At 42.2% G+C, this 14,965-nt stretch overlaps 1 protein-coding gene across 5 annotated transcripts in view; it reads right to left on the bottom strand.

Moving 5' to 3' along the window:
* The window catches only part of VPS13B (vacuolar protein sorting 13 homolog B), a 790,826-nt gene that overhangs the window by 397,002 nt on the left and 378,859 nt on the right, over positions 1 to 14,965 (bottom strand). For all 5 annotated transcript variants that reach the window (XM_083186988.1, XM_083186990.1, XM_083186987.1 and 2 more), the window contains exon 23: positions 4,450 to 4,684. In XM_083186988.1, the coding sequence (XP_083043114.1) occupies positions 4,450 to 4,684 (235 nt within the window). The remainder of the gene's footprint in view (positions 1 to 4,449; positions 4,685 to 14,965) is intronic.

Genomic DNA, 14,965 nt, shown 5'->3' with positions numbered 1-14,965 from the left:
TTGACCGAGGCGATTAAGACAACCCCCTCAGGTAAAAGTCCTGGCCCGGATGGGTTTACCATCTCCTACTACAAAGCCTTTAAGGAAAAACTTCTCCCTTTATTACTGCAGGCTTGCAACACAGTAAGTGTGACTCATCCCTTCCCCCTCCAATCATTAGAAGCCCACATTACTGTAATCCCTAAAGAGAGCAAAGATCCATCCCTTTGCCCCAGCTACCGTCCCATTTCGCTCCTTAATATCAATGTGAAACTATATGCCAAATTACTTGCAAACAGACTAAAACATCTTCTGCCAACCATTATTCACAACGACCAGGTAGGCTTCGTGCCAGGCCGTGAAGCCAAGGATAAAACCTCCAAAATAATCGCCCTTATACATCACCTTACAACCACCAAAACCCCTGGAATCCTTCTATCAACTGACGCCGAAAAGGCATTTGATAGAATTGTCTGGGGCTTCATGAGGGGGGTGCTGGACCACCTAGGGTTGGGACCGATATGTCAACAACGTATTTTAGCCCTATATACCTCCCCTTCCGCTAGAATACGGATCAATGGCACACTGTCTAACTCGTTCGCTATCAGCAATGGGACCCGACAGGGGTGCCCGCTCTCCCCCCTAATTTTCTTTTTCTGTGCATCGAAGCCCTGGCCAGAGCTATCAGGGGAAACCAAAACAAGAATATAAGCTAGCGCTCTTTGCGGACGATCTACTTGCTACAATTACTAAACCCACGACCTCCCTTCCCAACTTAATGTCCGAGTTTCAGGGTTTCAGCACCCTCTCTAATTTTAAAATAAATTTTACTAAGTCGGCGGCTATGAACGTCTCCGCTTCTCCGACTATTGTGACAAACCTCAAAAACTCATTTCCCTTTACATGGCACACATCCCACCTCAAATACCTGGGAGTAAACATCTCCAGTGATCGCACTAGACTGTTCGAACTCAACTTCACCCCACTCCTACACAAACTTTGTGCGGACCACCAAGCCTGGAAATCTAGACCCTTTTCCTGGTTTGGCAGAGTAGGAATTCTTAAAATGAACTCACTTCCGAAAATATTATACCTCCTACAGACTCTCCCCATTAAAATTCCGCCTCGATGGTTTAAAGAGATCCTTTTCCGGGATTTTGTCGGGGGAAATAAGAGACCAAGAGTGGGCCTTACTCTACTTCAGAGACAAAAAAATGCAGGGGGTATTGGGTTGCCGGACATTCAAGGGTACTACCAAGCCTGTTTATTGAGCAGAATAATAGAGTGGTCCAGATCAAACACCAACAAACAATGGGTCCAGATAGAGAACCACTCACTCTCTTCCCCTATAAATATTACACCCTGGCTCTCACATCTACACAGCTCTACCCATCCCACTATGAGCCCAACCCTAGTCTGTTGGAAGACTGTTCGCAAATCACCATCCATCTCCGCACCCACTTCCCCTTACATGTCCTTTCTTTTTGACAAACGCTTCCCCCCCGGACACGAGGCCACTGCCTTCCGCCCTTGGTATGACCGGGGTATATAACGAGTAGGCCAGCTACTGTCCGAGGGATCAGTAGTTCCTTTTACGGATCTACAAAATAAATGGAACTTACCTGCGAATGACCTTTGGAGATACCTTCAAACACGCCACTACCTCACTTCCCTGAACCTCTCGACCCCAATTACCTCCACCCTTACCCACTTTGAACAGCTATGTGAGGCGAAAGACCATCCATCGCGCCCAGTATACAATCTCCTATTGGAAGACAGGAGCCATAGCCCTCCTCCTTTCACTATGAGATGGAATACAGACCTGAAGGTATATCTAAAAGACGATGATTAGGGAAAAATTTTCAAATTAGCACATCATTGCTCCCCTAGCACACTGGTAGTCGAGACGCAATATAAGTTGTTGTCACGATGGTACAGATGCCCCGACACACTCTCTAAAATGGGCCTCGGCCTTCCCAACAAATGTTGGCGGTGTTCCGCGAGCCCAGGAGACCTCCTACACATCTGGTGGAGCTGCCCATCCATAAAACCCTACTGGCGTAATGTTATTGCCATCTCTGGGAAAATACTGGGTGAACTGGCCCCATCAGACCCTTTGTTCTGGTTATTCCACTACTCAACAGGCTCAATCTCAAGATATAAGAAATCTATCCTTTGCCGCCTAAACAAGGCGGCAAAGGCAGTTATTCCAGTCCGGTGGCGCTCGCCACTCCCCCCAACAACTTTAGAATGGTTTAACCGGTTAGACTCCTATATGGATATGGAGGATATAGTATGCTCGGCCGAAGACGACTCGGCCGCCTTTAGGGATACTTGGTCAGCATGGATAAACTTTAAAGAATCTCCCTCATATAGAACAGCACTAAATCCCCTCCCACCACAACTGCCCTAGCGATACTCCAGCTCGCTGACGATGCCCCAGACCCCACCTCTTATATACCTCACACACACTCCACCCACACCCCTTAAATACTCTAGAGGAATATATGCTTATCACCTCCTAACGGACTTGTATGCTTTATATCGGATCCCCCCCCACCCCCCAATCCCCTACCCCACCTCGCCCCCCTTTCTATGACCTAATTTCCCCCTACCTTCTTAAGCTTTCCTACGCTCATATATCCACGCAATTTTGTATACTGTTGGATTATTGTTAAGACTATCTCGCACTCTGTATTCCCGTTTATTGTACCCCCCCTTAAATTCAATAAACATATTTTGCATTAACAATATGGGTGTGGGGAATTACAGTATGGGTGTACGCGGGTTCCTGTGGTGCATATCACTGGTATCAAGTTCACGTCCACTTAACAAATTCCTCCTGGGTGAGATGTAAATCTTTACTGAAAACCCAAAGTCATGGGTCAGATATTGTGTTTGCGTTAGAAGCTGAGAGAGGAGAGGTTAGACGCTGATCCTTATCTACTGCCTATCAACACCCACAGCTCACTGCATTATACATTACAGAGCCGGGAAATATAGAGATACCATGAGCTAGAAGTCGTTGTAATTGCGCCTGAATCCTCGTACAGAAAAATGACTCCTCTGACTTTCACAACAATGTATTTCCCCACAGGAAAAGCTGCGATAAGAATATTTCCCCATTCTCCCCCAAAAATGACATCACTGGGTATAATCACACTTCTATTCCTGCTAGAGTGATGCTGAATCTGCTTGTGAGCCTTCAGGATCACTAGGCACACACCCCCAGGGGGCATGGATTGCCCCTAAGTACAGGCTGTCCAGATAGGTGCCACCCCCAGGGCCCTGCATTGCTCGCCCCTCCATAATGCCCTCTGAGTCCTACTGACATTACAGAAATAGGAGGTGCAGAGAGGTAGTTTAGCATGACAAGTTAGAAACAAGGAGAAAGGGCTTGGGCTGCACACCCAAAATGTCCAAAAATTATTAATACTACTTAAAAGCCCATCAAAATTACGGCTTCTGCACAGCTCAGTTTTTAATAAAATGTTGAATTTTCATTGTGGTTCCAATTTTTTTAATTTACAGGTTAGCAAATCTGTAGTTATGCCAGGTACACACTATGTACTGCATTGGGTCTCTAAAGGTGGCCATACATCAGAAAGATATTGTACCCAATCATACAATCTCAATCGATTGTAAGATGGATTGTATGCAGATTGTGTGCACATCTTGTGTACACAATCATACAATCAATCATAAGATGGATTGTATGACTGATTGTATGATGGATTGTATGCAGATTGTGTGCACATCTTGTATACATAATCATGCAGAAGATGGATTGTATGACTGATTGTATGATGGATTGTGAGTAGATTGTGTGTCCAAAAACCACCAAGGACTGCTGGGGATTTCAAGGGAAATTGTACACAATCATGAGCGCAATCGATCTTAAGATCGATCTTTCTGATGTATGGCCAGCTTTACTCTTTCTTGCAGCAGGGCCAACTGGAAGATGTCGCTAACGACCGCTCACACCGGGCGCACACACTACAGAAATAGGTGAACTTTCTTTACGAATAATCCCAACATCGCTGCAGTGTGTACATGGCTTAAAGCCACCACTTAAAGAATATTTTACTGGTGTGCCCCAAATCTTCAGGTTCTGTTATCTTCATCAATTCTTTAAACTGTAAAGGGGTGTACACATGGAGCGGTCCTTCTAAGCGATATTGACTACATAGTCAAAATGGCTTTAAAGGTTAATAAAGATCACCTTCAAGGTTAGACAAATTGCCCTATAATATTGCTTAGTATCGCTGGCTGTCTAGTTAAAATCGCTGGTATTCACTGCTGAGGGCAATTATTCACGAGGTGATCTGCAATGAATACCAAGTATGTTAATTCTAGTATAGTCAAAATCGCCAATACACAAAATTGCTGGTGCATCTGGTCAAAATCGCTCCGTGTGTGCACCTGAAGTATATGACAGAAGTATACATTTTGAAGAAAAATCAACATTACCTTCTTCCACTATAGGTCTTGGCACTATAAATGGAATCTCTTGGATTGGTTCCATGTATTTATGCCCAGCACTCATTATTTTGATTTGTGGCAAGCAGATAACCAGCGTCCCTGGCATCGTGACTTGACTGTGGTACCAGCTTCTCACCGTCCCTGGAATATCGCTGGATACGATGGTGCTTGGTGACGGTAGACTGTCACTCGGAATGAAAATGCAGCAAGTCTGAATCTCCACCTAGAATATGAACAGATGAGGACAGTGTGTTCAGGAACAAGGAAAGCTTAATGGTGGCAAAATAATACAAATATCACAATATAAATCTTTTAATTAGTAACACAAAACACAAAAAATCACATAAAACATGTAGAGGGTGAATTCCCTTTAAAGTTCCCACATCATTTGCAATATGGAAACCAAAAAATGTGAGGTTAGCAATAATAACACTGAGTGCCAACAGCTCTGTGATAGATGTGCAAAAATGCCAGCGTCGCTCACATTTGCTATATAAATTCAAATAGAAAACATTGCTTAAAAAATTATTAAATTTCCTATATAAAAGGTAAACAGTACAGGTCAATATGACGAATAAAAATGTTTGCTTGGCAATTTCCACACCAATTTTGACACATTCACTTGGCACTCACAGGGTTAAAGAGCCTACAGAAAACCGTTGACAACCTGAAATCGGTGTGGGAAGCCATTTGAGGCCCAGGAATATTCATTGTAATCGTAAAGGGCTCAACATCTGGCATCAGCAAGGAATGGGAAGAATATATTGTCATTTAAACTCCATCCATGAGAACAAAATGACAATATATTCAGAGAAACAGTCATCTATGAAAAAATTAACACCATTCTGGAACAGAAGGGGCTACGGGGGGTGTATTAAGCAGGTAGGGATCCAAAACCTGGAAGCAATATTAAGAAGCTTGAGCAATGGCTAGTTATAGGTCGAGATTGAGATATTAGAATATGAGAGATGCTAGAAGCCAGTCAGAATGTCCATTACCAATACATCCCCAGATAAGGACAGTACATTTTCCCCGAAATGGGACAAATTTGAACATTCCATCAAAAAGTAGAAGATGGAACCATAGGCTGCACAATAAGTACCTTCAATACGTAGCTAGGACCATTGGGTAAAACCATCCTAGATGATAGCTGGGCTGGAAAGCAGTGCTCTACTGTGACCATTTTGGGTACAGGTGTGTTTGAGGGGGTATGCGCTGTTAGGTCAACAGTTATTAGGATCAGTATGTCGAAACATGAAACCAGTCGACAGGTGAGCCGACTGAAAATAGGCCAGGGTCCCGACTGTTGGGACGTACCGACAATCGGGACCCGGGATTGCTTCCCCCCCCCCCTTAGTCTTGCCCGGTATAACTATTTTTCTTTTCGATTTCCACTAAACATGAACGCAAATCTGGATTGAATCTGCATCGAATATGGAAAAACCATTTAGTTATGGTTCTATAAGCAAAATCGAATAGAAAAATTGTGGAAATCTCACCATTTGTACCAGCCATAAGTCGCTGTTTTCTTTCTTGGGCGCTACGCAATAATAAAAAAATAATAAGGGATGGTGGTTTTCTCAGTCCAGTTTGTTGTCTGCGCTATACCACCATGTATTGAGTAGACTTATTTTGGCTTTTATTGAATGCAGCAATGCTTACTTAAATTCTGTTATTTCATGAAGATGATAACTGGAATCAACTCAAATTCTGCAAGTAAAAATATGTATTAATAAGATTTTATTCCATGTTCCTAACCATGAGAAGAAAAAAAAACACATTTGTGCTCTGTGAACCAGATTCAGAAGTTAACAGCCATGTGTGTAATGAAAAAACAATCCACCTTTCCACGAGTGCGTCCAAGAAAATATGTCTGTTCCTGAATGTGTGCTGGCAGATCAGGTGACAAAATCCTCTTTTGTTTGCAGTTCATTAGCTTTCTATCAGGCCGAGCGCGGCTACCGGACCCTTCCCATTATAACACCCTGGGCCGCTGCTAATGTTCTGTATTTAACACTGTAAGGCCTTGTTCACACATACACGCTAGGGAGATGGGTATACATGCATGAAAACCATGTCCTCCGTGTGTTTATCATGTGCTAGACTTGTACTAAAACAATATATTGTACGTACTGGCAGCGCACAGTAATGAATGAGAAACAGACGGGTGTACTGTGTACTAAAACTCCCATAGCCCAGCGATCACAAAAACAGAACAAACTTTTTGAGGTTTTTTGCAGAACAATAATTTTTTCATTCAACATCTCTTAAGGTACCCATACACAAGTTCGATTTGGCCTGTTCTCATCCAATTCCGACGGATCGGCCCGATATCGGATGAAATCTGGACAAACCGTGTCTTGACATCAGTTCGGATCCGTTTCGCGTTTCCGTGCGTATCGGATCGGAGACCTTATGTGCAGAGCATAAGATGAATCGGAATAGGACCATCAGCAGAATATCGCGGGTGCTTTTTTTTTTAGCACCTGTGACATATCGCATCTGATTTTCCGCAAGCTCTAGAATGCAGAGTTTGCTGAATGGAGCCTGTCTGGCACAGCGTTCCGGAGTTTACTTAGTCCCACATATTGGTTCATTGCCTTGCTAATACGATACGGTAAGTGATGTGCATCTAACTTCCCTGGAAATCCCCAAATCTGCTTTGGGTTTGGTCCATTCTGTTTGTTTTATTATAAGTTATCTATGAAGTTCTCAGCGACACACAAAAGTTTAATACTAGGTGCAAAAACTCGCTGCAAAAAGAGCAGCTTTCATTTATCGCAGAACTGGTTTTCAGCTTTTTCTGAGGTTGTAGAAGATATACTCTGTTTTCTAGGCTTGTAATTGTGGTTGAGATCCCATATAAGATTGTGGCTAACATTTCCTTCCACAACACGAGATTCATGGCTACGCTGGAAAATGGGTTTGTGCAGACGCTCGACAACTGACAAAACGACTGTGCTCTGGAACAGCGCAGAACACATATGCTGGGCAGACTTTCACATTAATCCTACACAACTGACATTTCATATCATAACCTTATGTGTTCTCTTCATAAACAACACCTCTGTCATTAAGATAATTACCAAATATATCTGAAAGCAATGCCCACCCTGACTTATACCACTGTATATGTATTATGTACTGTACAGAACAATAGAGTAAAAGGGTCCTAATGAAATGCAGTATTAATATTTTGTAGTACTAACATCTTATAACTAATGTCTTGAAACTGCTGCAGTCTATAAAGTGACATCATAAATCATGTGACGTGTTTCACGTTGCAACGCAGAGGTCTGCAGTGCTTTGATGAACTTGGTTGCAAAATTCCTCCCAACTTGCACTATGATTTTTAGTGGACGCATGTTATATCCAAGTCTGATTAAGCCACTGTATGGTAAACAGTATTTGGAAAAGAGTGGTGGTCCTCCATTCCAGTCCTCTAGTACATCCAACAGGTCATGTTTTCTGGATTTTTTTTGCCATGCGCAGGTGAAATTTAGCTGGATCGGGAATTATCCCACTTGCTTCCATGTACAGGAATGCTGAAAACATGACGCGTTGGTTTGTCCTGGGGGACTAGAGCTGAGAACCAATATGTCAGGGCTGTTATATGGAAGGAATGCTTTATACCCTTGTGTTTTTAGAGAGGTATAAGAGCTGGTATGGAGAAAGTGATTCAGATTAGGGACATTGGTAAAAAAAAAAGAAAAGAGTTTTAAATTACCTGAATGATGTACTAAAAAAAATTCCACCCTAACTCAATTTTGCATGATCACATAGAGAAAGACATACATTAATTAATTTTATATATATATATATATATATATATATATATATATATATATATATATATATATATATATATATACACACATACATATATACACACACACACACACACACACACACACACACACATACATACATACACACTTTCTTTTTTTTAATAATTAAAGAGTGTTTATTACACCTTTAATAGGCTGGATACCATTTTGCTAAATCATATAGCCATATATACAGTATATATATATATGTTGTTTTTTTTTTCGCTTTACCCGTTGTATTTGCATAAAGTCTATGTAATACTTATACTGTACAAAGGTTAACGATATATCCATTTCAAACATTTGTATTGATATGGCTTTTTTATTGCAACTTTAATTTATATCTTTATGTTGTACATATTGTGAATAGGTTTTTTCATACCATGAAGACACCTTTTTAATTTTCATTTTATATAAAGATATACCCCTGGCCCAAAATGCAGCAGTCCTGGAGCAACATTTAAACACTGCATGTGGGACTGTCCTCTCATATCACGGTTTTGGAGACAGGTGCGGGGATTTTCAATGACCTACCTATTAAATAGCCTTCCCTTGACAGCAGAATGGGCTTTGCTGGGCGTGTTTCCTCCCAACACACCGATATTACCTGATAGTAAGAAAATGATGCTTATAATCTCGGCAGTGGCCCGCAAATGCTTCCGACATCAGTGGATTCACGCAGACCCTCCAACCATTCCTCTGTTCAATGCAAAACTTTTCCATGTATTTCACATGGAGTGGGTGGAAACGTCCCTCTAGAAGGAAGAACGCACAGAGAATTTTTTCCAAACGTGGGTGGGTTTTATTGACTCCTTGTCCAGTGATCTTAAAATACAGATCAATAAATGTTTTAGGTCTACGCAATGGTATGAAACTAGGAATTTATTGGGTGATGCTCCAATAGACCTGTCATCATGCTAATAGCTGCACCATACTTTTGTGATCCTCGGCCCGTGTTCGTCCGCATCTCTGATATCTGTCTGTACGAAAAAGACTGAATAGGAATCATAGCTTATCGTAACGTAATTTGTATTTGTATCTCTTTGTTGTAATCAATACGACTGCATTTTGCTGATTATATTATTGTAATGCTCAATCCTTAATAAAAATGTTTTGGGAAAAAAAAAAGATATACCCCTGAAGAAGTCTCGTAGAGAGGAGAAACGCGTAGGGTACACTGGCATGAGCTTACACCTCAGAAGTGGGGTTGAAACAGGAGACTGGGAAGATCCGCCCCAAATATGTCTGACCTAACTTCATCCAAAAGAGAACATTGTGGAAACACTGCTCTTATCCATTGTGTGAATTGTGTTATTGTAATACATTTTATCAATTTATACTAAATAGTGGCCTGTGGCCTTATTTTATGTGTCTATCTACCGGTATGAGGGTTTATTTCTAGCACCTGCAAGGAAGTTTGGGATTCCCATTGGAATCATTATAAGAGGACATCGGCTAAAGAACATCGATCGTGTCTGCCAAATTTTCTAAGGTCTCAATATTTTATTTTTAGGACATCTAGAGCATCAATAACACCACATAATATAGTCAGTAAGAGAGACCAGTATTCCCCTCGGCTTGTTATAAATAATATGAGATCCTGGCCCACACAAGCTATGTATGCATCCTGAATTAAACAATTCTGTGGTTTCTTGCTTAGAGAACCTGACAAGAATTCACTGCAGGAAAATAGTGGAATTTAGAAAAAATAAATATATTGTTTCACAAAGTCTCTGTTTGTATCTGGTGTTAGTGCTGTTTGAGTCATGCGTTGAAGTTAATTACGCTCTTGATAAGTAGTTTATTGATCCAAGGTTGCAGGACGTACTTTATTTATTGCGGGCCATGTATTGTTCCAGATGTAACACATTTAGATTTTCCTAAAGAAACCAGCTAGAATTAGTCACTGCGTAAAGGTTTCAAGGTTTGTGCCTTCAACATCTACAATCATTTTCTGGTTCGTTAGCGACAGGTCAGACGTTCCAGCTCTGCAAGATGTGCTATGCTGGCCAAATTCGGTTTAGTACATTTGGTTGACAGTTACGATGTTGACAAACGAGAATGTCAACACGTTCATGACGTTGAAACCAACCATACAGACACTGAGCATGTTGATGCTGATTATCCAATTAGAGCCGATTTTTACCAGCCGTAAATCAGGTTCCCCATCACACTTGTTAACACTGGTCCAACAGTTGCTTATCGGGGATTATGCTTCGATTGCCTGAGACACGCAAAGAATAATCCACAATAAATTTGGGTATAAGAAGATACAAATGCCGGCATTGGGACAAACTGAATAACCCCCAGCGAACCAATTACACCCGGTTAATGACTACAAGTAATTGGATACTCACCAGTATGTAGATACAAGGACTGAGATACTGTGAATTTTTTTTAATTTTTTTTGAAACCATACAAATTTGAAAGAACCTTAAAATTGAATGCCATTATTAATTAATTTGTTGTAAACACCAAATACAGGTTGAGTATCCCTTATCCAAGTTATTCCGAAAACCATAGTCTCCAAAATGTACTTTTAGTTTTTTTGATAAAAACCTACTGGGGACATCTGTTACTGGAACTACTGGGGAAAAAACACTAAACCTGGTACTAAATATGTGAGAGGACATTCAATGTCTGGGATTGTACACAAACTTTGTTTCATGTTTTAAAACCTTGTTCCATGCACAAATAAAATATATTTGTGTGCATTTCATGTGTTTGATGTGCGTATACAACATAAATGCAAGATACCTCATTCAAATATAAAAATATTCCAAAATACGGAATAATCCGATATCCAAAATTCTTATGGTCCGACTCCCGAGCATTTTGTTTAAGGAATACTCTGTATAGATAACTGATAGTGTTTTATCTGGCACTGTGCTAGAAGCAACCAATGTGGGAAGCAGAGACAATGCAATGAATTGAGGGGCTCGGAGGAAAAAAGGCATATGGCACATATACATGGATTTTACATTTGTGTTCTTTTCAAGTAGCTTTTGCCATCTGGCGTCTACTCCACTGGGGATGTGGTCAGCATCCTGGCGGTAAGGATGCTAGAGTTAAATAGGTACTTGTGTATTTTGGCGGCGCCCATCGCATCGCATACCATAACACATACGATGCCATACGATGCGATGCGATTAAACATTGTATAAGCACCCTAATGGGTGATTATACTATGTTAAGCACCCAAATGGGTGCTTACAATGTTAAATGCACCCCCACGCCACCCCCCACTATAAACGTGAACCCGAAGCGTGGCGAGCGCAGCGAGCCCGCGAGGGGCGGCGGTACGCGTCCTACGACCTTTTCATACCCCCACTATCCACGTCGGCGTGGAGTTGAGAATAGAATAGTGTGGCGAGCGCAGCGAGCCACCGAGCCCGAAGCGTGGCGAGCGCAGCGAGCCCCGCGAGGGGACGCGGATACCTTCACAAGTAAACGCGTCCCCTCGCGGGCTTCACAGGTGTCCACGTCGCCACGGACACCTGTGAAGCCCGCGAGGGGACGCGTATAACTGTGAAGGTATCCGCGTGCGCTCGCCACGCTTCGGGCTCGGTGGCTCGCTGCGCTCGCCACACTATTCTATTCTCAACTTCACGCCGACGTGGATAGTGGGGGTATGAAAAGGTCGTAGGACGCGTACCGCTGCGCTCGCCACGCTTCGGGTTCACGTTTATAGTGGGGGGTGGCGTGGGGGTGCATTTAACATTGTAAGCACCCATTTGGGTGCTCAAAAGCACCCTTTAGGGTGCTTATACGATTTTTGGTCGTATAGGGGGTCAAAATCGCGTCGCATCGCATCGCATGCCATCGGGTGCATGGCATGCGATGCGATGCGATCTGTTCGTCGTACGACGGACATCGGGGGCGCCGCCAAAATACACAAGTACCGTTAAATATACCGAAACTGGTATCCAGACTGCCGATAGCTCACCAACGCCGAAACTTTAAAAACATCAGACTACCAACGCCGGAATACAGACAGCCAGCATCCCGATTGGCAAGTATGCTTGGCGGGCTAGCAGGGTGCCAGGGAAGCAGGGGTTACGTTTAGGCACTAGTGTGGGGAGGGGGTGACGAACTGACTTAGGGTTAGGATGTGTGGGGAAGTTAGAGTTACAGTAGTCTGCGGGGAGGGTGAGTTAGGTTTAGGCACTAGCGGGGAGGGTTAGGCTGCTGCAAAGGATGGTTGGGGTGAGAGGGTTACGATACTAATGGAGGCTGTCGGTATTCTCCATATAAGGAGGGCGTAGTTGACCTTCTAACCGTCCTAACCGCCGGGATATCATATATATCCCAATCCACTAAGCGCTAACATAGTGGCAGATGCCTATTTCTCACCAGCAGCAAGATACAAATGCCTGGTATTATATGTGTAGACATCCTGCGCCCCACAACTGCCAAATACAATACAATTAATACAAATATTTTAGGGTCCCATTTACTGGATAAATTAACAATATGGGGTAAACTTACTAAGATGTGAGTTCTATTGAAGATGGGATGCTGTACATAGCAACCAATATTTTGTCTACTGAAGTGACAATTCCGCACCCTCCCCTCTAACTATCCCCACAGCACATTAGCCTAGAGCCAATTTGCTGTTGGCTCCACTGGGCATGTGCGATATCTCCCATGCAGCCTGAACAGAGCTGTCCCTGCATTGGTGATGGGGCAACCTCAGTAGCAGCTGTCAGATTGGTCAGTACCACTGACCGTTCATACATTGCCTGGCATATTGGTGTACTATCTTGCAGATACCAGAGCTGCTAAAGACAGGATGCCAGATGCACTAAGCTTCAAAAGTGATAAAATGGAGAGTGATAAACAGACAGCCAATCAGCTCCTACTTGACATGTCACAGACTGTGTTTGAAAAATGGCAGGTAGGAGCTGATTGGTTGGTTATCACGCTCCATTTTATCACTTTTGAAGCTTAGCGCATCTGGCCCAGGGATACTACTGACACACTTCTTTGCAGTCCACTATAACCACTGTTGAAGACTGGAAAAACGGCACTCAAGAGTTTGTTGAATAGATCAATTCTAGCAACCTACTGTAAATACCGGTAAATATATAAAGTTAAACTACAAAGACTGTGTCCAATATATGTAATATATATTGTTATCCAAGTCTCTTGTTGCCGTTATCAGTGAAATAGATAAACTAGTAGGAAACAGTTATGACTTTTTTCTCTCTTGGGGGATTAGGAAAACATTCTTTAAAAATATTTAGGAAATTTAGACATCCAATGTGAGATCACTGCATACAAATCTATCGCTGATCCTATTTCTACATATCTGTCAGGGGTATTCCATCTTGTGCCACAGAGGTACAAATGTTACATAACAAAAATACCTTTCTCACATAAAAAAAATGGTTTACATAAATATAAATCAGTATTGGCTATGTATACTGTATCTAAATAAACCCTGGTGACAACATACAGATGTGCAAATATAGATCTATCCACTATGCAAGGATATACAGTATATACCGGTAATGTATACAGAACGCAAGTTATTTGCAAAATGGAGCAAATACGACAGACAAGTAACGTAGCATTTCATATGCAGATACAGCTGTATGAATATTCCTCATAGTCTATTAATCATCAGATGCTGCTTGTGTGGTTTATTCACTTAATTTTGCGAATAAGACGCATTTAAATGGAAAAATGTCTAAAAAAAAAAAAATGCCTGATCCAACTGAATCAAGGGCTATATAACATTAAAGGAGGCCAATATATAGATGGACACATCCGTATGCCTACAGAAATCACTTTAAATCAGGCATGTCCAAACTACGGCCCTCCAGCTGTTATGAAACTACAAGTCCCATCATGCCTTGCCACAGTTTTGCTATTAGGGAATGCTAAAACTATAGCAAGGCATGCTGGGGTGTGTAGTTTCACAACATCTGGAGGGCCACAGTTTGGACATGCCTGCTTTAAATGAATGTAGTCAGGAACCAGTGCTTAATTGTATTGGAAAATCTTTATGCCTGTCTGTGAGAGTCAACAGTTTTCGTGTGCATTTAGAAAGAAAAGCTTCATCATGAAGATCAATGAACATTCACAGCAGATCGGAGAAAATATATTAAAATGTACTAATCTGGTAGAGGATATTCAAAGATTTTAAAGCCTCAAGAAACCTTGACTGGAATTGTCCTAATTTCCAAGTAAACTAGCGAAGAGACACACACACACACTAAGTAAATAGGATTAGGCTCCAGAAGTGCATTTGAATTACACTTTAATTACTGCTGCCTCTGAGCTTACTGCTGCCTCTGAGCAGCATGATCAAGATGGCGCCGCTGATGGCTGCCTAGGAGCTGTGCAGCTCAGCCAAATATGTTCCCTGTGTGATAACTGTACTGTCTCTGATTGTATTGTTACCTACCTGGCTGTTTCGGCGACCAGTGGCGCCGCTGATGGCTGCCTAGGCGCTGTGCACCTCGGTGGGTATGTGTTCCCCACATGTAACGTTTTATTGTAATGTATGTAATGCCTTCTCCCCCTGCCCCCCACCCCCCCCTTCATCCCTGCTTGATGCTGCACTGTAAATCCACAAAAAATTCCTAGTGTGCGCAAGCATACATGGCCAATAAAGTTGATTCGATTCGAAATGTTACCTCATACTGCACTGATGTACTTTCTACACTGAA

The sequence above is a fragment of the Crinia signifera genome, chromosome 5, assembly GCF_055691185.1.
Source record: "Crinia signifera chromosome 5, ASM5569118v1, whole genome shotgun sequence".
Classification (NCBI taxonomy): Eukaryota; Metazoa; Chordata; class Amphibia; order Anura; family Myobatrachidae; genus Crinia; species Crinia signifera.
The sequence above is the reverse complement of the archived record's forward strand: the minus strand, read 5'-3'. Positions and strand labels throughout refer to the sequence as shown.